This window comes from Anolis carolinensis, unplaced genomic scaffold (assembly GCF_035594765.1).
Source record: "Anolis carolinensis isolate JA03-04 unplaced genomic scaffold, rAnoCar3.1.pri scaffold_7, whole genome shotgun sequence".
NCBI classification, from domain to species: domain Eukaryota; kingdom Metazoa; phylum Chordata; class Lepidosauria; order Squamata; family Dactyloidae; genus Anolis; species Anolis carolinensis.
Genome location: NW_026943818.1, coordinates 8,615,391 through 8,640,733, shown reverse-complemented (window position 1 = coordinate 8,640,733; position 25,343 = coordinate 8,615,391). Strand labels below are relative to the sequence as shown.

General features: G+C 41.2%; 1 protein-coding gene across 7 annotated transcripts in view; it reads left to right on the top strand.

Annotated features, from left to right (window-relative positions):
• Positions 1 to 25,343, top strand: part of ralgps1 (Ral GEF with PH domain and SH3 binding motif 1) — a 199,914-nt gene that overhangs the window by 126,490 nt on the left and 48,081 nt on the right. For all 7 annotated transcript variants that reach the window (XM_062960603.1, XM_062960602.1, XM_008120835.3 and 4 more), the window contains exons 10-11: positions 12,986 to 13,123; positions 14,105 to 14,198. In XM_062960603.1, the coding sequence (XP_062816673.1) occupies positions 12,986 to 13,123; positions 14,105 to 14,198 (232 nt within the window). The remainder of the gene's footprint in view (positions 1 to 12,985; positions 13,124 to 14,104; positions 14,199 to 25,343) is intronic.

Genomic DNA, 25,343 nt, shown 5'->3' with positions numbered 1-25,343 from the left:
AGCAGGCTGTAATGGCTTGTCTATTGAACTAGGATGCTGAGAATCCATATTTCAAATCCCAATTTAGCCATGGGTGATTTTGAGCTAGTCATACTCTCCTGAAGCCCTTCCACACAGCCATATAACCCGGGATATCAAGGCACAAAAACCCACAATATCTATTTTGAACTGGGTTATCTTGAGTCCACACTGCCATATACTGTATATACTCGAGTATAAGCCTAGTTTTTCAGCCCTTTTTTTAAGACTGAAAAAGCCCCGGTCGGCTTATACTCGGGTGAGGGTCCTGGTTGGCTTATATTTGAGAATATATGGTACATTTATTATTTTTCTCTATTATTATTGGTATTATTACATTTATTATTTTTCTCTATTATTGTTGCTACTATTACATTTATCTTACTCTATTTTTATTATTATTATTAATACATCTATTATTTCACTCTGATCTTATTATTATTGCATTTATTATTTTACTCTATTTATTATTACATGTATTATTTTCCTGTAATTATTATTATTATTATTATTATTACATGTATTATTTTACTCTATTATTATTAAAAGGATACAAAAGCACATTTACATTGAAGAAGATGAGAATAATGACTTGATCAGAGTTGGATATTCTTATTTTAAATTTGAGTAAAGGTAAAAGTTTCCCCTGACATTAAGTCCACTTGTGTCCGACTCTGGGGGTCGGTGCTCATCTCCATTTCTAAGCCGAAGAGCCTGCGTTGTCCATAGACTCCTCCAAGGTCATGTGCCCACTGGCATGACTGCATGGAACGCCATTACCTTCCCGCCGGAGCGGTACCTATTGATCTACTCACATTTGCATGTTTTCGAACTGCTAGGTTGGCAGAAGCTGGGGCTAACAGCAGGCAATCTCTCCTCTCTCCGGATTTGAACCTGGGACCTTTCGGTCTGCAAGTTCAGCAGCTCAGCGCTTTAACACACTGAGCCACCGGAGGCTCCTTGAGCTTTATGTAAATATTCAAAAACATTTAACCTACTGATGCCTCAATTAATGTAATTTTATTGGTATCTATTTTTATTTCTGAAATTTATCACTCTCGGCTTATACTGGAGTCAATGTTTTCCCAGTTTTTTGGTGGTAAAATTAGGTGCCTCGGCTTATATTCGGGTCGGCTTATACTCGAGTATATACGGTATTCCAGTTCAAAGCAGATAATGTGGGATTTTGTGCCTTGATATCCTGGGTTATATGACTGTGTGTATTTTGCCAAGAAAACATTATGATAGGTTTGTTCTAACTCAGAACTTAAAACACATCCCAGCCATGAAAGCCTTCGACAACACATAGACCTCTGAAGATGCCATCTAGCCACAGATGCAGGCGAAACATCCGGAGAGAATACTTCTGGAACATGGCCATACAGCCCGGAAAACATACAACCCTGTGATCCTGGCAATGAAAGCCTTCGACAATACATATTCTTATCTGAATTTGCATGTCTCCGCCTACTGCCTCTACCTTAACCCTTAACCCTTTCCTACCCTATTGTATGGCACACAGTTAACAGAGAAATTGATCAGCAATTGAACAAGAGGTTTGGGGAGAATTCACCACAATTTACAAGAGTTGTACTTGACCTACTGTTGACACAACCAACGATGGATCTGGACCAAATATGCCATGGATAATGGGACTTGCAGTACCTTCACTGATATTGTAACTCCCACCAAAATGGGCTGGGACCAAACTTGGCACAGAGAAGCCCCATGACGAACTGAACTCACTCCAGGGCTTAATGGGAATGGACATTGATTTTGGGAGTTATAGTTCACCTGCATCCAGAAAGCACTGAACCCAGCTGAAGGGGACTCAGGACGGATCACAATGCACATATACACAGTAAACATTCAGTGCTGTTTTTTAGACATACAACACATACAGACAGATGATTGTATTTCCTCCTTGCTCTTTGAACGCCAGCAGTTTCCAACCTGTCTGGTTGCCATAATCTTGGTTTTCTTGATGTCTAACTGCAACCCATCTTTTGCACTTTCTTCTTTCACCTTGGTGAAAAGACTCCTCAGCTCCCCCTCACTTTCAGCCATCAAATTGGTATCATCTGCATATCATTGAGATTTGTAGTTCACCCTTATCCAGAGAGCTCTGAATCCAGTCAACGACAGATCTGGACTACACTTGGCACACAGTCTCAATATGGACAACTGCGAATACTGGCAGGGTTTGGGGGTGATTACCCTGAGAATCTGGGACTTGTAGTTCACCCTTATCCAGACAGCACTGAACTCAGCTAGCAACAGATGTGGACCAGATTTCAGTGATACTACCTAACATCCCAAAACAAACAATGCGGGCACCGCCGGGTCCGCAAGCTCTATATATATATATATATATATATATATATATATATATATAAAATAAAAGTGAATGTTTGTATGTATGTGTGTATGTATGCAAGTATGTGCCAGCTTTCTGATTGGCCGCCACTATCACAGGCCACTGTGACCACCAGGAAGGACAGACCTGGACCAAACTTGCCACACATAACCCCCATGACCCATTTTATGTCCTGGTGCCGTTAGGGGATGATGAGCCACGGATGACGGGATTTGCAGTACTTTCAATCGCTTCGGCTCCCACAGATCACTGCCATGCCCATGAGTGGCGGAACTGGACCAAACTTGGCAGACAGAGCTCCCGTGACCCCTTTCTGTCCTGGGGCAGATTGGGGCAGGATTGTCAGGACCCAGGCTGCAGAGCACCAATAACCATGCGCAGAGGCCAGAATCTATCTAATATCTTTATTAAAGGAATATATAAAGTCAGTAAAAACAAGTGTAGAATATAGTTCAGGAGTAGACCTTTCAGGAAAGGTCAAATATAGTCCAGGAAAACAATGTCCAATATGTGATATTAAAGTCCAAAGTTATAATCCACTTCACCGAAACACACACTATTTGGCAAGCAATAGTGTGGGGAACTGTCCATAGTCTTTGAGGCTTAAGGTAAATCCGAAGGAAACTGGAAAACAAGGCTTGAATCTGAGAAGCAAGGTCCGTGGTTTAAAACACAAGGCAAGGCAAGACTTGAGACTTGGCAAGATCTAACTTGAAGCAAGGCAAACATGAATCAAGAACTGAGTCCATAGAAGTCCATGGTACAAGGCTGGGCTGGAAACTTGATCCGGGATCTGGGAACTGGAGTACGAAGTCTACACACGATCTCACTCCTCAAGCCGACGAATTGACTCCGCAAGGATCTCTGTGCGGGCAAACACCTATATAGGAACTTGTTTTCCCGCCAAGGAACACTTTCTCTGGGGAACAAGAACCGAAACCTATACTGTGTCCAGATGCTTGACTCCTTAAAGTTTCCCAAGGGAAACAGACTTAATCATCTAATTGTCTGGCAGCTATCCTGGCGCTCCGGCGAGTCGCCTCTCGAGCGCCCCTATCTTGATTATAATAATCCCGGCGAGAAAATGGGGGAGATTTCTGTTCAAGGCTTGTTTGGCTGACTTCTTGTGGGCAAACATCTTGCAGGTGCAAGGGCTCCAAAACTGGCAGAAACGGTGGGAAACCCAAGTTTTCCTCTTCATCTGCCTCAATAGTACTAGGAACGGGACTACATGGCCCATGAGTCATCACAAGGATGGACCATGTAGCTTCACTCACTTCTTGTTCTGAGAGTTGTAGTTCACCCTTAAACAGACAGCACTGAACCTAGCCGACTTCAGATTTGGACCAAACATGGCACACTGCCTCATCATGCCTAACTGAGCATACAGGCAGGGTATCGGGGTGATTGTCCTTTGGCTCTGGGAGTTGTAGTTCACCCTTATACAGACAGCACTGAACCCAGCCGACTTCGGATCTGGACCAAACTTGGCACACAGGTTTCTCAAAAGACCCGGGCACTGCCGGGTCCCCAAGCTAGTATTCAATACAGTTGAAAGTAAGGATATTCAGGTTCTCGGCTGGATGTCCCAATCTGGATCCGACTCCTTTTTTATTGGTTTTCCGTATCTGCAGCCAGCAAACACTATTCCAAAAAGAGACCTCTGCAGAAACACATGCAATGAATGGTACAAAGAGTCTTGAGGGCTTCTGATTCATCCAAGCTCAGCCCAATCCCACTTTTTTTCCAGACTGTCCAGGAAAATATTCCACGTCGTTTCCTCCCTTCGCGAACCGCACGGCTTCACGTGGGTCCAAAGAAATGAAGACGGGCGCAAAGTTTGATGAAGGAAGCCTTATTACATAATCGGAAAGATGTCTTTTTCATTTCTCAGGCTTCCTTACAAAGGTCTAAGCGATCCCTTAACATGATTATTTACCATATATACTCGAGTATAAGCTGAGTTTTTCAGCCCGTTTTTTAGGGCTGAAAAAGCTCCCCATGGCTTATACTCAAGTAAAGGTCCTGGTTGGCTTATATTCGGGTTGGCTTATACTCGAGTATACATGGTACATGTATTATTTTTCTCTATTATTATTGGTATTATTACATGTATTATTTTACTCTATTGATTATTATTATTATTACATGTACAGTAGAGTCTCACTTATCTAACATAAACGGGCCAGCAGAACGTTGGATAAGCAAAAATGTTGGATAATAAGGAAGGATTAAGGAAAAGCCTATTAAACATCAAATTACATTATGATTTTACAAATTAAGCACCAAAACATCATGTTTTACAACAAATTTGACAGAAAAAGCAGTTCAATACACAGTAATGTTATGTAGTAATTACTGTATTTACAAATTTAGCAACAAAACATTGCAACATTGACTACAAAAACAATGACTACTAAAAGGCAGACTGCCTTGGATAATACAGAACCTTGGATAAGTGAGACTCTACTGTATATTATTCCAACATTAGTCTTATTTCTGAAATTTCCCACCCTCAGCTTATACTGGAATCAATGTTTTCCCAGTTGTTTTGTGGTAAAATTAGGTGCCTTGGCTTATATTCGGGTTGGCTTATACTCCGAATATATATGGTAATGTAATTTTATTGGTATCTATTTTTGTTTCTGAAATTTACCACCCTCGACTTATACTTGAGCCAATGTTTTCCCAGTTTTTTTGTGGTAAAATTAGGTGCCTCGGCTTATGTTTGGGTCGGCTTATACTCAAGTATATACGGTAATTTATTTTATTGAGAAATTCGCAACTTGAAAGTCTGCTTTGTGTTTTGCAACGGGGCACTCTTTCGTGAGTGCTTACAAATCCTGACATTTTTATTGTCAAACAATGTTGTATCGCACTGTCATTTATAGGGCCCATAACAGACTTTGGTAATAACAATGACATCCTGTCTTTTCAGTGAAAGAGAGCTGCTTTTTATTATGTACCTTCATCATTATTATGGATTGTTGCTCATTTAAGACTAACATATTTCCACTCGTTTGTCTTTCAAACTTAAATGACTCCTCGAGGAACATAATACACTGACAACAGTGTACGAACAACCGGTGCAACTGGAGAGTTAGCACAGAAAAGCAGCTGTTGTCAATGGAAATGTTTGAAGAACCTCAATGGATGAAGTGTCACTGCAGCTGCTGAAAAGTCCAAGCCCATGATATGCTTATCAGAGAAATATTTCACAACGATGTGGAAGTCTCCATTAGATGACTTATTATATATATGGCAGATACGGGGGTTGAATGAAAAGTAATGCCTCCACCTTCGTTACTTGGGTTTGGATGGAAATATTTTAATAAATCAAACGCAGAAATAATCCTTAGAATGTGCTCTTTAACTACCACTATTCACGTTTCCACATAATCACCAGACAATTGGATACATTTCTGCCAACGATGAACAAGTTTTCTGAAGCCGTCACAAAATAAGTTGACACTCTGTTTCTGCAACCAGCATCTTGCAGGACCCATTGTGCACAGATCTTCCGATAGCCAAGCAAAGCAATCAGGTGACCCACACGTTCTTGTGAAATGCCGATTCTGCTTGAAATTTCTCTCTGAGTGATACGACGATTGTCCCGATTCCATCTGTCAACCTTCTGCTTGTGAAACTTGGTGGTTGCTGTCACAGGACGTCCAATGCTTTGTTTGTCACACAAGTCAGATGTTCCCACCTCGACATCTTTAAACTTACTCGTCAAACGACGCACAGGACTCACATCAACACAATCACCATAAACAGGTTGCATTCTCTGATGAATCTCCTGTGCAGGGTTCCATACTTCACTCTTTAACAACACAACCGTTCAATGTTAAGGCTTCCCACCAAATGGAACCATCTGCGCAGGGTTCCATACTTCGCTCTTTAACAACACAACCGTTCAATGCTAAGGCTTCCCGCCAAATGGAACCTTCTGGAAAGGGTTCCATACTTCACTCTTTAACAACACAACCGTTCAATGCTAAGTCTTCCCACCAAATGGAACCATCTGCACAGGGTTCCATACTTCACAATTTAACAACACAACTGTTCAATGCTAAGGCTTCCCGCCAAATGGAACCATCTGCGCAGGGTTCCATACTTCACTCTTTAACAACACAACCGTTCAATGCTAAGGCTTCCCACCAAATGGAACCATCTGCGCAGGGTTCCATACTTCACTCTTTAACAACACAACCGTTCAATGTTAAGGCTTCCCACCAAATGGAACCGTCTGCGCAGGGTTCCATACTTCGCTCTTTAACAACACAACCGTTCAATGCTAAGGCTTCCCGCCAAATGGAACCTTCTGGAAAGGGTTCCATACTTCACTCTTTAACAACACAACCGTTCAATGCTAAGTCTTCCCACCAAATGGAACCATCTGCACAGGGTTCCATACTTCACAATTTAACAACACAACCGTTCAATGCTAAGGCTTCCCACCAAATGGAACTGAAGAGGAGAGTCTACTGAACAAGCCAGTACCTGCCGCCTACCAGGACTGCCATCTGTTGAGGTGTTACGAAGGTGGAGGCATTACTTTTCATTCAACCCTCATACAAACCTAAACACTTCTTGGAAGTATATTTCTTAGGATATCTTGCATCATTCTCAACATTCCCCTTTAGATTTGCAGCGTTGGGCAAGTTTACACAATCCGAGGTTGAAATTCATTTGTTTTTCTGTCTTCTACATGTGTCTTTGATCACTTCGAAAATCAGCCTGAGACAGTTCTTCTTTTTTTTTCTGGGAAAGTCCTGTTGTTGGTTTTTTTCCCCCTGGCTCCTTAATTTGGCTGTAAGTCGGTATGAAATATTTTTGCTTTCCTCAGACAAAGCTAGAATTGTTTGTCTTCTTCGATCATACCGAAGGATGGAAGGAACAGACATTTTGGAAGCTATACCTTTATTTGGAATATTGGAATATGTGGGATGGTAGTCAAGATTCCTTTTGGTATCCATTTCACTTTTTATGTTTGTTTATTTATTCAAATAGTCATACATTTATGTTTGTTGCGTACAGTGCAATAGTTCCCAGCTAATAGTGTTTCATAATCATTTCTCAGATAATATATTTTCTTTAAGGGATCACAATTTTCTATTTAAATAGTATGTATTAAAGTATCATGGTCTCCAAACTAATATCCATTTCTTCCTTTTCTATAGTTTTATAGGTTTCTCTATATACATTTTTTAGATTAATTTTACATTGGTTGCCATTCGTTAACAAAGCTCTCTAAAAATTCTCCTCTTAAGAGTACAGTTATTTTATCCATTATCTACAAGTCTGTAATGTATTTTTCCCATTCTTCTAAGGGAGGTTTAATGTATAATTAAATTTAATGTTGGAAATGTGGGAAAGAAAAAGGCACATTTTACCACAGGTGGTGGTCACGCAACAAAGTAAACAACTATTGGAAACAGATTCATGTATATCTCGTAAAGATATTAAATACAAATTTCAAAATTACACCTTTTGAACATGTCCGATGAAGAACTAGAAAGGAAATTCAGGAAAAAAGATGTTTTACATGACAGTGGCAGCTCGAGTGGTATATGCCAGATATTGGTATCCATTTCATTTTTAACTGAGAAGGGCAATTAGAAAGGTGTTTTGCTGAGAAAATGCTATGTAAACATGATTTTTCATTATCTTCTCCCTCTTATTATGGAAACAGTAACTCAGCTTCCTAATGCAGTTCCTCATGTTGTAGTGACCCCCAACTATGAAATTATTTTCGTTGCTATTTCATAACAGGCATCCTTAGCACTAAAATCTGCATTTAGCACCAGTCCCAGAGACAACATTAATATACCACCAGTCCCAGAGACAACAGAAGCTTGTGGTCAGCCCAGGTTTCACAAAGTAGAAGACCAAGACAGTTTGTAAGCACCAGCTTACTGTATATACTCGAGTATAAGCGTAGTTTTTCAGCCCTTTTTTAGTACTAAAAAAGCTTATACTCGGGTGAGGATCCTGGTTGGCTTATATTTGGGTCAGCTTATACTCGAGAATATATGGTACATTTATTATTTTTCTCTATTATTGGTATTATTACATTTATTATTTTACTCTATTATTATTACATTTATTATTGTACTCTATTATTGTTGCTACTATTAGATTTATTTTACTCTATTTTTATTATTATTAATACATTTATTATTTCACTCTGATCTTATTATTATTACTTATTATTACATGTATTATTTTTCTGTATTTATTATTATTATTACATTTATTATTGTACTCTATTATGGTTGCTACTATTGCATTTATTTTACTCTATTTTTATTATTATTAATAATACATTTATTATTCTACTCTATTTATTATTACATATATTATTTTCCTGTATTTATTATTATTATTTCATGTAATATTTTACTCTATTATTATTAAAAGGATACATAAGCACAATTACATTGAAGAAGATAAGAATAATGCTTGGATCAAGTTGGACAGTTATCTTAAATTTGAGCTTGATGTAAATATTCAAAAACATTTAACCTACTGATGCCTCAATTAATGTCATTTTATTGGTATCTATTTTTATTTCTGAAATTTCCCACCATTGCCTTATACTTGAGTCAATGATTTCCCAGTTTTTTTTTGTAAAAAAAATTGGTAAAATTAGATGCCTCTGCTTATATTCGAGTATATACGGTATAAGGTTTTGTGGATGAATGGCTGAAGTATTTAGTATTATTTTAAATCTGTTTTTAATTGCTTATGTTTTATTCTTTTGTATTGTATATTGCATCGAATTCTGCCAGTTTTGTAAGCCGCCCTGAGTCCCTTCGGGTGAGAAATGATGGAAATAAATAAATAAATAAAAAATCAATCGCTTTACATCAGAGGCAAAAGACTTTCAAGGATTCCAGAGGGATGACTGCAACCAGCAAAATCTCCTTTCGTAATGTGTTGTTTTAAGCTACAGTAGAGTCTCACTTATCCAACACTCGCTTATCCAATGTTCTGGATTATCCAACACATTTTTGGAGTCAATGTTTTCAATATATCGTGATATTTTGGTGCAAAATTCATAAATACAGTAATTACTACATAGCATTACTGCGTATTAAACTACTTTTTCTGCCAAATTTGTTGTCTAACGTGATGTTTTGGTGCTTCATTTGTAAAATCATTACCTAATTTGATGTTTAATAGGCTTTTCCTTAATGCCTCCTTATTATCCAACATATTCGCTTATCCAACATTCTGCCGGCCCGTTTATGTTGGATAAGTGAGACTCTACTGTATCTTACAATAGCCCCAAGTGGAGTTATCCCTTTGTTCTCCCTGTTTTCAGTAAACTCGTTTTGGTTAACTTTCATCTTACCTAAAGCGCCTATGTGTGTTAAGGGTCTTGATCTTAACAGAAGTTATACAGATAGCCCCCGAGTAAAGCCAGACACTATAGTTTTCTCAAAGGCTCGGGCATGCTATCACATCCAATACATAGGATAATATATTCCTTCTGTAAATATGAAGTTGTTATAAACTGAAGAGTCAAATGATGTCGCTTCAGTTTATGCCGCCGCCAAGCATGTGATGCTGGAAATGTCTCTCCTTACTGATCACGGCCTTGGACTCTCTTCTGAATCATTCCTCCTTATGTTTGCCCACAAGTCATCCACCTATGCATGTGCATGACCACAATACAGGCTTATCAAAAGCTACACTCACATGACCTTGCGAAGAATGTTACATTAATCTCTTCTTTCTTCTTCTCCTGAGTGAACTGTGTTTGCCCAGAATTGTCCAAACAAGACAAAACCTTGACTTGTTTTCAGCTTCCTCGGAGGCTTCTATGAATAGACATTATCTTATCCCCCTATCTCATACCTTTGCAAGTTTTTACAGGTCAACCCTATGAGGCACCTGTAGTCTGTAATTCCCAACCCTGTGTTTGTATTGATTCTAACTTTTGTATACTTTTTGCTGTAAAAATAATGGCATGATCGTCCTCCGTTTTCAAGCAAGAGACCATGTATGACTAATTCCTTCCCCCATAAAATTGCGGCTTCTCCTGTTGAGTCATGAACTTAACATTAACATCTTTACTAGCATGGAAATACAACCTCAACATGATCATTTACCGCTGTGTTTTTGAACCCCGTAAGATTTACAAACAAAAAGGTTGTGGTGGTTTTGAGACAATGTCAAGGAAGCAAATGGTGGAGATAGGAACAAAGAAGGTTCTATTTGTGGAGAGACCAGTTGAATTCATTGGAAAGGTTTTGTGCGGTTTGTGTGTGGATAAGGACGTCTTACATAACTATGCAAGCTCCAGTATCACTATTGTTTCACTGCCACAATGAAGGAGGTTTGGAACTGAAGTGGAAAGGCTATACTGAAAGAGGAATGCACAGATAATGTAGCTTGCTTGGTTTCTCTCTGAACAACTCCAGAGGCAATATGGCACTCCTACATCCTCTCTGTACTAAAAAAAAAACGCAAGCAACTGCAGCAGGCATGGGGAAACTAAAGCCCGGGGGCTGGATGCGCCCCCCTGGGCGCTTACTTCAGGTCCTGCTTATTTTCCTTGTCCGATTAGTATAAGGACATGCAGGCCCACCACATTCTAACGCCAAAAAGATGAGAAAGGAAAGCACACAGTAACTGAGAGCTTGCCGGAGTGCTCTCAGCCACTGCATGTCTTGTCCTCCTTCCGGCATAAGGACAGTGCGAGCGGGCCCGTCCTTATGCCAGGAGGATGGCTTGAGAAAAACACGTGGTGGCTGAGAGCCCTCTGAAACACTCTCAGCCACCGCGTGTCTCTCCCTCTTCCCAACATAAGGACAGTGCGAGCGACTCCATCCTTATGCCAGGAGGACAGCTCGAGGAAGACACGTGGTGCCTGAGAGCCCTCTGGAGCACTCTCAGCCACCGCGTGTCTCGCCCTCCTCCTGGCATAAGGACAATACAAGTGCCTCCATCCTTATGCCAGGAGGACGGCTCAAGGAAGACACGTGGTGGCTGAGAGCCCTCTAGAGCACTCTCAGCCACCGCGTGTCTCGCCCTCCTCCTGGCATAAGGACAATGCGAGCGGCTCCATCCTTATGCCAGGAGGACAGCTCGAGGAAGATACGTGGTGGCTGAGAGCCCTCTAGAGCACTCTCAGCCACTGCATATCTCGCCCTCCTCCTAGCATAAGGACAATGCTAGCGGCCCCGTCCTTATGCCAGGAGGACGGCTTAAGGAAGACACGTGGTGGCTGAGAGCCTCTAGAGCACTCTCAGCCACTGCATGTCTCGCCCTCCTCCTGGCATAAGGACAATGCGAGGAGGATGGCTCGAGGGAGACACGTGGCGGCTGAGAGCCCTCTAGAGCACTCTCAGCTACTGCATGTCTCACCCTCCTCCTGGCATAAGGACAATACAAGTGGCTCCATCCTTACGCCAGGAGGACAGCTTGAGGAAGACACGTGGCGGCTGAGAGCCCTCTAGAGCACTCTCAGCCACTGTATGTATCACCCTCCTCCTGGCATAAGGACAATGTGAGCGGCTCCATCCTTATGCCAGGAGGACGGCTCGAGGGAGACACGTGGTGGCTGAGAGCCCTCTAGAGCACTCTCAGCCACTGCATATCTCGCCCTCCTCCTGGCATAAGGACAATGCTAGCGGACCCGTCCTTATGCCAGGAGGATGGCTCGAGGGAGACACGTGGCGGCTGAGAGCCCTCTAGAGCACTCTCAGCTACTGCATGTCTCACCCTCCTCCTGGCATAAGGACAATACAAGTGGCTCCATCCTTACGCCAGGAGGACAGCTTGAGGAAGACACGTGGCGGCTGAGAGCCCTCTAAAGCACTCTCAGCCACTGTATGTATCACCCTCCTCCTGGCATAAGGACAATGTGAGCGGCTCCATCCTTATGCCAGGAGGACGGCTCGAGGGAGACACGTGGTGGCTGAGAGCCCTCTAGAGCACTCTCAGCCACTGCATATCTCGCCCTCCTCCTGGCATAAGGACAATGCTAGCGGCCCCGTCCTTATGCCAGGAGGATGGCTCGAGGGAGACACGTGGCGGCTGAGAGCCCTCTAGAGCACTCTCAGCTACTGCATGTCTCGCCCTCCTCCTGGCATAAGGACAGTACAAGTGGCTCCATCCTTACGCCAGGAGGACAGCTTGAGGAAGACACGTGGCGGCTGAGAGCCCTCTGGAGCACTCTCGGAGCCACCACCTGTCTCGTCCTCCTAACATAATGCCAAGAGGACAGCCTGCGGATCGTGGAAGGACAACAGGGGCAGTTGCCGTGTGTCTTGCCTTTCTCCCAGCATAAGGATTGGGTGAGCCAGAAAGATGAGGGAGGAAGGCACACAGCAACTGACAGCCTCTGGAGCGCTCTCAGCCACTACATGTCTTGTCCTCCCATGTTTGAACTAGTCATTTCCTTTTCTGATCAAATCTCCATCATTGAATCTCAATGGCACATCAGAAAGTGTGGTATGTTAAGGAATCCGGATCAATAGAATTGTGCTTTCTTGACTATATTCAACTTTCAGCAATTTAATGTCTCCATTCATTGTAGCCGAATTTTCTTGACTCAGTTCCTCCCTTTAATTCCAGGAATTTACCTATTGGATTTAATCTACATTGATTCAGCATATCCTGCCTCGGGAAGCATCATGGAGAATGAACAAAGATCCAACCAAATGAACAACATCCTCCGAATAATCGCCGACTTGCAAGTCTCCTGTAGCTACGGTTGGTAATTGTCCATTGATATTTATACAAAACACTAGTAGCAGACTGCTTTCACAAAGGATAAAGATATTGAAAAGGATAATATAATTCATATGATTAAACCACTAATATTGGACATAACCGATGGAAAATAACTACACCCAGTCTCTGGGCACATATCTTTTTGGCAATATGAATATGTGGAGAGCAGCTTTTGAAAACCACTAGTCAAGAAAAGCATGACCTTGTTAGAAGTCCACTCTTTGAACAAGTGATATTCACAAGCGTTCATGTGCACACAGGTAGCTCAGCTGTTAGACTGAAGAACCACGTATTTGAACTGCCAAGAACAAAGTCATTCCACTACAAAAATATATTTGGTTAGCAGAGGATAGTTTTTTCTTTGCAGTTGTAATTGCCCAAAACTTATACACTCCTTTTAAAACCTTTTAGTTTTAAATATGCACTCAGAGATAAAAATCAAAATCCTCTTTGAAAAATAACATATCTTGTTTACTCATTAACATTCTTGTATTAATTCACCATATAGGCACATTTCTTATTGAAGTTCAGTTACAGATAGAATGTAGCTTCTCTGTGTTGAGTACACAGGGTACCATTCGTAATCAGTTGTCCATAGTTTTTAAGTATACTTGTACTCACTGAAGTCCATAAGCATACTTCTATATTGAAGTCCAAACAGCAGCATGCAGGCATCCACCTCCACTGAGGTCTGATGCAAAGATACATCTGGTTTCATTGAAGACCGAACACATACAGAATACAAAATGGAGTCCTGAGTCTGAACATGCTCAGTCCAATCACATGTCTATAGTCCTTCCCACACCAAAGAGGTATAGTCAAATTGGCAAATCAACATACACTCCAAGTTAATGAATCTTCGATTTCATTTGAGGAGGGAAGAAACATTTAAACAAAGAAGGAACTGCTTTGTTTCTTGTCCATTTTTGGAATTTATACAGATTATTCTTTTCAACACAGATCACCTTATAACATTACCCCATGTGCAAAAATACTTAAAGTCTGTCCGGTACATTGAAGAACTTCAAAAGTTTGTGGAAGATGACAACTACAAGTAAGTACTGTTCCCTTCCTTTGCGCTTGAGCTGACTTCGTGGAAAAGATGGTCTTGCTACAGACTAGAATAAAAGCTTTTTTAAAAAAAGTATTCCTGGCAAGAATGTATATGAGATTTTTTTAAAGATGTAGACAGTGATGATATTGTCAGAGGTCTGAATGAAACCCCAGATGGATCTTGCTCTGAGATCTAACCTCCTCTCCAAAGTAAGGCCATTTTATAAAAACCGAAAAGGAACAAAACCAGTATGTTTATTCACTATTTCATTGCCACTTAGGTTTTCTGCTCCGAAATGGAGGAACATTTTGCCAGTGAAGCACGCAAACTCGATTCAGAAGACCACTTTTTCCACCATGTGATGCTTTAGGAGTCATGTGTCATTAGAGATCGAGCTATAAATGACTTGTCACAGCTGTGAGTTAATATTCACTGAGTCATTTTTAACAAAAATTAAAAATACTCTGTATGTATTGGTTGGTAGTTGGGCACATTAAAGATAAAGGTAAAGGTTTCCCCCTGATATTAAGTCTAGTTGTGTCCGACTCTGGGGGTTGGTGCTCATCTCCATTTCTAAGATGGAGCCGGTGTTGTCCGTAGACACCTCCAAGGTCATGTGGCTGGCATGACTGCATGGAGTGCCATTACCTTCCCGCCGGAGCGGTACCTATTGATCTACTCACATTTGCATGTTTTCAGACTGCTAGGTTGGCAGAAGCTGGGTCTAATAATAATAATAATAATAATAATTTTTATTATTATTTTATTTTTGTATACTGCCTCCATCTCCCCAACGGGGACTCGGAGCAGCTTACATGGGGGCAAGCCCAATACAATCATGTAATATCATAAAATCAACAGTTAAGACATCAAAAATGCATTTAAAAAACAAATTAACAAGTCATTATTTAAAATAGACATAATTAAAATATTAAAAAATCATCCAAAGCGTTAAAAGGTTCAATATAGGACCACAGTCTGGGCAACAGTCAAATTGATGAAGGTAGTTGGAGCTCAGTCTGTTCCCCAGATTTGAACCTGCAACCTTTCGGTCCACAAGTTCAGCAGCTCAGCACTTTAACACACTGCGCCACCGAGGGCTCTATAGACTAGCTTGGGGACCCGACGGTGCCCGAGTTATTTCAGAAAGGCATTGTTTCCCTGTGTTCCAAGTTTAGTCTAGATCTAATGTCAGCTGGGTTCAATGACATTGGAATGGGAGTGAACTACAACTCCCGTCATCTATGGTGCACCATCCTCCAAACAGTACCAGGTTGTAGAATGGGTGATGGGGGCTCTATGTGCCAAGTTTGGTCTTGATCAGTCAGTGGTGGGAGTCGCAGTGGTCTCAGAAAGTGAGTGAAGGTATTGTAAGTCCCATCGTCCATGGTGCACCGTCCTCCAAACAGCGCCAGGATGTAGAGTGGGTCATGGGGGCTCTATGTGGCAAGTTTGGTTTTGATCAGTCATTGGTGGGGGTCGCAGTGGTCTCAAGAAGTGAGTGAAGGTATTGCAAGTCCCATCGTCCATGGTGCACCGTCCTCCAAACAGTGCCAGGATGTAGAATGGGTGATGGGGGCTCTATGTGCCAAGTTTGGTCTTGATCAGTCAATGGTGGGGGGTCGCAGTGGTCTCAGAAAGTGAGTGAAGGTATTGCAAGTCCCATCGTCCATGGTGCACCGTCCTCCAAACAGTGCCAGGATGTAGAATGGGTGATGGGGGCTCTATGTGCCAAGTTTGGTCTTGATCAGTCAATGGTGGGAGTCCGCAGTGGTCTCAGAAAGTGAGTGAAGGTATTGCAAGTCCCATCGTCCATGGTGCACTGTCCTCCAAACAGCGCCAGGATGTAGAGTGGGTCATGGGGGCTCTATGTGGCAAGTTTGGTCTTGATCAGTCAATGGTGGGAGTCGCAGTGGTCTCAGAAAGTGAGTGAAGGTATTGTAAGTCCCATCATCCATGGTGCACCGTCCTCCAAACAGCGCCAGGATGTCGAGTGGGTCATGGGGGCTCTATGTGGCAAGTTTGGTCTTGATCAGTCAATGGTGGGGGTCGCAGTGGTCTCAGGAAGTGAGTGAAGATTTGCAAGTCCCATCGTCCATGGTGCACCGTCCTCCAAACAGCGCCAGGATGTCGAATGGGTCATGGGGGCTCTATGTGGCAAGTTTGGTCTTGATCAGTCATTGGTGGGGGTTGCAGTGGTCTCAAGAAGTGAGTGAAGATATTGCAAGTCCCATCGTCCATGGTGCACCGTCCTCCAAACAGCGCCAGGATGTCGAGTGGGTCATGGGGGCTCTATGTGGCAAGTTTGGTCTTGATCAGTCAATGGTGGGAGTCGCAGTGGTCTCAGAAAGTGAGTGAAGGTATTGCAAGTCCCATCGTCCATGGTGCACCGTCCTCCAAACAGCGCCAGGATGTCGAATGGGTCATGGGGGCTCTATGTGGCAAGTTTGGTCTTGATCAGTCATTGGTGGGGGTTGCAGTGGTCTCAAGAAGTGAGTGAAGATATTGCAAGTCCCATCGTCCATGGTTCACCGTCCTCCAAACAGCGCCAGGATGTCGAATGGGTCATGGGGGCTCTATGTGGCAAGTTTGGTCTTGATCAGTCATTGGTGGGGGTCGCAGTGGTCTCAAGAAGTGAGTGAAGATATTGCAAGTCCCATCGTCCATGGTGCACCGTTCTCCAAACAGTGCCAAGATGTCGAGTGGGTCATGGTGTCTCTAGGAACCATGTTTTTATTCTTATGCTAAACAGCTATTGTAAAAGTAGTTTTCTTCGTGTTCTTTGTGTTGATCTTGGAGTTAAAATGTACATGAATTCTTATCAAAGCTGCACGAAACCCGTCTGAATAGATTTCTGCATAATTTGTCTCCGTTTTGTCATTTTGGACAGCAACCAGAAAAGCCAAATTGTCGCTGGTCCCTTTGCTGCTGAAAACCCTCTTTGTTTATCCTATTGGTGCATTTATTTTCTTGGATCAGATTGAAAGCAGACATAGGAAACAATGATGTTTTTATGCCGAAATCCTGCTTAATGTGTCATGCTCTCTTTCTAGGACCCTGGTTTCCAAATGTTTTGAGTGCGGCTTATCGCTTCTTTTTCAGTATGGGATTTTTTTTATCAGCATACTCGTGGCAGGATGTGTGCGTATGAAAATATATGTGTGAGCTCTCGCTGCCTTTTGCCATCTGTTGCTTCAATTGCCTAGATAAAGGAGTAGGTAGTTTTGCGCTGGAAAAAGAAAGACTGCCGGCACTTTGGTATTGAAATGAGTGTGACATCCATTCAGGTTGAAATGACATACTCTGCTAAGAATGGGAAGACTTTGGGATCCTCAATAGGCCAACGCACTTTCTTCAAAATGTTAAGAATCAACAGGTAGCCATGTTCTGTATTTCTATTACAATTTACATTCTGCCTACCTCAGTTCAACCTCAGTTGAAATAAATAAGAACTCTCCCAGTTGGAATATACATTTTTACAGACTTCTATACATACATCTATCTATATATATAAAAGAGTGATGGCATCAGGGCAGCGGACAAAACAACAAAACTACAGGGCCCCCAACCTCGAAATTTGACAACACAACCCATCATCCATGGCTCTAGGTTGATACAACAAAACGAAAAGAAAAATAAAGTCCTAATTAGAGGGAGAGGAATAATTGTTTTTATCCAATTGTTGCCAGTTAGAAGGCTAAGCTCCGCCCACTTGGTCTCCTAGCAACCGACTCAGCCCAGGGGACAGGCAGAGTTAGGATTCACTTAGGCCTCTTCCACGGATTATCTAATTTGCACTGGATTATATGGCAGTGTAGACTCAAGGCCCTTCCACACAGCTATATAACCCATTTAGAATCTGCTTTGAACTGGATTATCTTGACTCCACACTGCCATATAATCCACTTCAGTGTGCATTTTATACAGCATTTTATACAGAAGGGGCCTCATATAATCCAGTTCTAAGCAGATAATATAAGATTATAAATATACAGTAGAGTCTCACTTATCCAACATAAACAGGCTGGCACCTTTAGCCTTGACCTTAACTACCACCAATTCCTCAATACTTTATTTCCCATACCACCATACTTCGCCACAGCAAAGCGTGGCCGGGCACAGCTAGTATATATATAAATGTAATTTGCATTTTTCTCATGGAGTAAACAACAAAATCACTGAACCAAGTCACACCAAATTTGGCCACAAAAGACATAGTTATCCAATCTATGTCTTTCAATCAAAAAAACCTAGAAAAATAAAGTCCAAATTACAGATGACGTGGAAGAGCCGTTCTCCCCACGGCTACCAGTCAGAAGGGTATGCCCTGCCTTCTTCAGGCCCCACCCCCTTATTTATTATTTATTTACTACATTTATATCCCGCTCTTCTCACCCCGAAGGGGACTCAGAGCCGCTTACAAATCAAATGAACATGCAATATATTATTAGCATTAAATTACTATATTGTACTATATCATTATATGGTAATATTATTAGTAATATTACATTTAATATATAATATATAATTAATATTATTATATTGTATTATTAGTAGTATAATATTGTATTCCATTATAATATTATTGTCAATATAATATGTATATACAATATATGATATATTTATAAATTATTATAAATTATATATATGTGTGTGTGTGTGTGTGTGTGTATAAAATTAGCATAGCATGTTGCTATGTCATAGCAACCCCCTCAGCCACAGTGGTGCCTGGGGACAGGCAGGGTTCACTTAGGCCTCTTCCACGCTGCTTATAAAATACAGATTATCTGATTTCAACTGGATTATATGACAGTGTAAATTCAAGGTCGAAGAGATAAGCAAACACTATAAAGGTTCAAAACATAAAAAGAGATGTGACATGTAAAGGCCACAGAAATAGTCAGGCCTCTCTGAGTATAGAGCTATCTTCTTTCTATGTGAAAAAGATAAGCAAATACTATAATGGTTCAAAACATAAAATGCACTATGTAATTTGGAACATCATGTACAAACATTATTACCTGAGAGTTATCAACAATAATGAAAATAATAAGTACAGTCAGCTTTTGTAATTCACAGTAGTATCTTCCAGACTGTAATGTTTAACTCTCTATTGTTGATAACTCTCAGGTAATAATGTTTGTACATGTAAATTACATAGTGCATTTTATGTTTTGAACCTCTATAGTATTTGCTTATCTTTTTCACACAGAAAGAAGATAGCTCTATACTCAGAGAGGCCTGACTATTTCTGTGGCCTTTACATGTCACATCTCTTTTTATGTTTTGAACCTTTATAGTGTTTGCTTATCTCTTCGACATTGTATAGACATTTGTGTGTATTTATCAGTGTAAATTCAAGGCCCTTACACACAGCTGTATAACCCAGACTGCCGAAGCAGATAATCCACAGTATCTGTTTTGAACTGGATTATCTTGAGTCCACACTGACCTATAATCCAGTTCAGTTTGGATTTTATACAGTTTGTATAGAAGGGACCTCAATATAGTCCCTACAATCAGGACAGTAAATAAAGAACAACACTGAAAATGGGAATTCCAGACAGGAAACAATCAGGGCCAGATAACACCTCCCAATAAAAGATTCCCTCTGGGAGGAAACAGACAGCCTTTGAAACTGAATGGCCATTACATGCTAATCATTCTAGCTAATTGCAGCTTTCATACTTGCCTCCAACAGACAAAAAAAAGGAACAACCAGAAATATTGTATATTCACAAGCGTTTGGAAATAACATATACTAACAATACTATTTCCCATACTACCCCACTTTGCCACAGCAACACGTGGCCGGGCACAGCTAGTACTCATATAAGCGGAGTTCACATGAGAAATATTCGTGGGGTAATAGTTTTAGGAATTTCCTTGGGATGTTGCATGTAAGCACGGAGATTATTCTCCATTGCACTCGTGAAAAGTGAATAATTTGGATAGGAGTGTGCGTGTGTGTTTCTTGTCGCTCCCAGGCTGGGTGCCAGAGACTTAACCACATTGCCTAATTCAGTTCTTGGACCGCGTTTCACATTCAGGCAACGATGTCGAGATTATATATACAGTAGTTTTTCATTAGCGAATATTCTGTGTGGAACGGAACAAAACAAAGGGTTTCTCTAAATATTTAAGGCCATGACATAATACTTGGAAGTGTAACAAAACATGAGTAATTCCTCTTCGTTTCTTCTTCTTCCTGGAAACACTTTTTAATCTCCACGGAGGCACTGCAAGCAACGCAAACCAGGATTTATATACATTTTGATAAAGGTCATGCGGTGCTCTTCCTTTTGATCTGAATGTTCGTTTCCTGAATAAATGTGTTCATTTGCTCTTCAAATAAATCACATTGTTGGCATCTCAGAAGACGGTACCAGGCTGTTCTTTAGAAAGAGTAAAAGTGTATTGGCAGTAGTGGTGTGCATTTGTATGGAATCGCTGTTTGTTTTGTTTAGTTTCATTCGTTTTGTATCAGTTTTGTATTTGTCTCCATTTCCAAAAACGAGGCACCTATATGAATAGAATTTTCATCTCGCTTACGAAAAACAAAAGTTTTCGGACCATTGGTGGCAATGGGAGGGCTTCCCAGGCTCCCCTCCCCCCCCCCGGCTTATTTTTTGGGATAGAAGGGTATTTTGACCCCTTTTAGCCCAGCAACTTTTAAAACATTTGGGTCTTCCCCAGAGGACTATTATCGTTGTTGTTATTATTATTATTATTAACACCCATTGGCACACATCAGCTGTCATGGGGAAGCAGCCCTCTCTCAGACTCAGCTTAGGGTCCCAGAGTAACTATTGTTATTCATATTAATATTATTATTAACACCCATTGGCATTCATCAACTGTCATGGGGAAGCAGCCCTCTCTCAGACCCCACTTAGGGTCTCAGAGTAACTATTGTTATTAATATTAATATTATTAACACCCATTGGTACACATCAGCTGTCATGGGGAAGCAGACCTCTCTCAGACCCAGCTTAGGGTCCCAGAGTAACTATTTTTTTATTATTAGTAGTAGAAGTACAGTAGAGTCTCCCTTATCCAACATAAACGGGTCGGCAGAACGTTGGATAAGCGAATATGTTGGATAACAAGGAGAGATTAAGGAGAAGCCTTTTGAACACCAAATTAAGTTATGATTTTACAAATTAAGCACCAAAACATCATGTTATGCAACAAATTTGACAGAAAAAGTAGTTCAATATGCAGTAATGCTACAAAGTAATTACTGTATTTACGAATTTAGCACCAAAATATCACAATGTATTGAAAACATTGACTACAAAAATGTGTTGGATAATCCAGAATGTTGGATAAGCGAATGTTGAATAAGTGAGACTCTACTGTAGTATTAACACCCATTGGTACACATCAGCTTTAGTGAGAAAGCAGCCGTCTCTCAGACTCAGCTTAGGATCCCAGAGTAACTATTGATATTAATATTAATATTATGAACACCCACTGGCACACATCAGCTATCATGGGGAAGCAGACCTTTCTCAGACCCAGCTTAGGGTCCCAGAGTAACTATTTTTGTTGTTGTTGTTGTTGTTGTTGTTGTTGTTATTATTAACACCCATTGGTACACATCAGCTGTAATGAGAAAGCAGCCCTCTCTCAGACTCAGCTTAGGGTCCCAGAGTAACTATTGTTATTAATATCAATATTATTATTGACACCCATTGGTACACATCAGCTGTAATGAGAAAGCAGCCCTCTCTCAGACTCAGCTTAGAGTCCCAGAGTAACTATTTTTGTTGTTGTTGTTGTGTTGTTGTTGTTATTAACACCCATTGCTACACATCAGCTGTAATGAGAAAGCAGCCCTCTCTCAGACTCAGCTTAGAGTCCCAGAGTAACTATTTTTGTTGTTGTTGTTGTGTTGTTGTTGTTATTAACACCCATTGCTACACATCAGCTGTAATGAGAAAGCAGCCCTCTCTCAGACTCAGCTTAGAGTCCCAGAGTAACTATTTTTGTTGTTGTTGTTGTGTTGTTGTTGTTATTAACACCCATTGCTACACATCAGCTGTAATGAGAAAGCAGCCCTCTCTCAGACTCAGCTTAGAGTCCCAGAGTAACTATTTTTGTTGTTGTTGTTGTGTTGTTGTTGTTATTAACACCCATTGCTACACATCAGCTGTAATGAGAAAGCAGCCCTCTCTCAGACTCAGCTTAGGGTCCCAGAGTAACTATTGTTATTAATATCAATATTATGGGAATAATATTATAATGGGAAAGCAGACCTCGGTCAGTACCTGCTTATTGTTACGGGGCCCAAAAAGAAAGGAAAACGAAAGCAAGCATGGTGACCATGCAGCTTTCTCTTTCATGTCGCCTTTTGTTTCATCCGAAAACGGCATCTTTCGTTTCATGCATCCGAATGGACGATACTAAACGAATAGACAAATGAAACAGATGAAACAAATCCCGTGCACATCACTAATTGGCAGCTAAGGGGAGCTCCTATTCAGCCGTGTTTGTTGCTTTAGCCATGTAGGTTCGTCTCCGCAGGTGGTCAAGGAATGGCATCCAGACTTTGTCTTGAGCCGGGTTTCTTTCCCCCCCCCCCCTTTCTCCTGATTCCAAAGGTATGAATTTCTTTTGTGTGTTTAACCAAAAAGCCCTTCTTCCTCTTGGATCACATCGGCTATAGACGAGACTTACCGTTTTTTCCTCCTTTGGGAGCCGTGCCAAAAGGATGCATTAGCCTTGTCGAGGTAGGAAGTGCTTTCAGACCTTATAGGGGAAAAATGTCTTCTCTTGCTTTTTTTTCCTGGCATTTTTTATTGTAACAGGAGCGTTGCTTAGACTCCAGAGAGCTATTTCTTATCCTTGGCAGAACGTAAGATTCACAGGAAATATACCTCTCCGAGCTGAAAATCTTATATACGCACCTCTGAGAATGTTTTCTCATTCTACCTTGGGGCCCGCGATCATTGTTGAACAGTAGAGTTCCGGTTATCTGACATAAACGGGAGGGCCGAATGTCGGATAACCGGAACTCTCAGAGGGTCCATTGCCTCAGCCATTTTTGTAGTTGGCCGTCTGCAAGTAAATAGATAGATATTTGCCACACGTTTCATCTTACTTCCACAGCCCTGTTTTAAGCACATTTGTGAGATGGTGTTGAAGAGGCGGTGTAAAGAAGTGTGTTTTTATTTTGATTTATAGATGATGTCATGTTTAATTTTGTTTTTAAAAGTCATGTTTGACTATGTTTAAAAGGGTAAGTATTAGTTACCAGTGCGTGGGGGATGGTAACCAGCGCAGAATTGTGAGGCAGGTTGCCATAGCGACGAGGGCGGAGCCAACCGCTGTTTGGAGGAAAAGGAGGGAATGTTTTAAAAACAGTTTAGTCTGTGATTTTAGTCACAGGGAAGACACTGGTTCCAGGTTAGGGAAACCAGGGAAACTCAGATCTCTAGTTGAGTTAAATTAAGCAAGTTAGGTGACTTGTTAAGATTTAGTTGTAGAGTCTGAGTAGTAAGGGGAAGTAATCCCAGTGAGATCCAAAGTGATCAGTTGATATTTTTGCAACCAATATCTAAGTGCCTTTAAAGAAGTTACTGTAACCACTAAGCTCTGTGCCTGAAATAAACTTGTTATGTTTCTTTCATCATCCAAGCCTCCGTTATATCTATTCTAGACTAAGTAACGCTACCATCTGAAGTAAATAAAAAGAGAAAGATAAAAAGAATTCCCCTCTGCCTGAGATCTCCACAATTGGTGGCAGCAGTAAGATTAATAAAAGATTCCCCTCTGCCCTACATCACTAAAGGCGGCCTATGGTTTCCTCTTATTTTTAGGGTGAGCTCTTTTTCTGGATTTCCCTTGCATCCCCAGCACCCCGCTCGGGCTAAATGTAGCTCCTGGGCCCTGCCCGGAAAGCTTCTGTTTCTCCATTTCCACCTTGACTGTCCCCTGAACAGCTGCGGAACGAATCATCCGCTAGTTGCCTATGTAAGCAATACAGCGCTTTAAATCGTGCTGACCTTGGAACATTCGCTTCTTTCCATTTCTTCAGCCTTCGGATTCCCAGTTGGATTCCTCTTTTTCTCCAAGTTTCAAACACAACGGAGCTTCCATACCTCTAATTGACAACTTCGAATTGGCAACGGCCTGGAGGACTGTCTCCTTCCTGACTGCTTTCCCAGCAACGTGGATCTGTTTCAGCTTTCCCACAAGTTCCTTTGCTTCTGAAAAAGCAATGTTAAAGGCAGCATCTTTGGCCATTGTGGGGAAAGTTATTTTTCCATCTCACAATGGGTCACTGCCTTCTTTCTGATGTTCAGGATGCTTATTGTATGCAACTCAGCACACAATGCCCTGCCTCATGTACAGAAGAAGAATTGTTGAAAGCTACAGACAATGCTGTCACTGTTGCCCGTTTTTGGTCAAAAATTATTTAGCCACTTGTGTTCCCTCTATTTTTATTAGTTGTATACTTATTTATTATAGCATCTGTATGCAACTCAGTATCTGTATGCTTGCCCACCATGCCCTGCCTCATGTACAGAGGAAGAATTGTTGAAAGCTACAGACAATGCAGTCGCTGTTGCCTGTTTTCAGTCAAAAATTATTTAGCCGCTTGTGTTCCCTCTATTTTTATTAGTTGTATACTTATTTATTATAGCATCTGTATGCTTGCCCACAATGCCCTGCCTCATGTACAGAAGAAGAATTGTTGAAAGCTACAGACAATGCAGTCGCTGTTGCACATTTTCAGTGAACAATTATTTAGCCGCTTGTGTTCCCTCTATTTTTATTAGTTGTATACTTATTTATTATAGCATCTGTATGCAACTCAGCATCTGTATGCTTGCCCACAATGCCGTGCCTCATGTACAGAGGAAGAATGGTTGAAAGCTACAGACAATGCAGTCACTGTTGCCTATTTTCAGTAAAAAAATATTTAGCTGCTCGTGTTTGCTCTATTTTTATCAGTTTTATACTTATTTATGCAATGCTTTTGACATAAAATAAATAAATTATAGAGGAAGAAAGAAATCCCTTTTCTCTTGAATAGGAGTGGTTTTAGGATTGCTGGTTTTTCTTGATGATACCTTGATCATAGCCAGCTAACACCTCCCAAACAAGGATTCCCTCAGGCAGGAAGTAGCCAGGCTT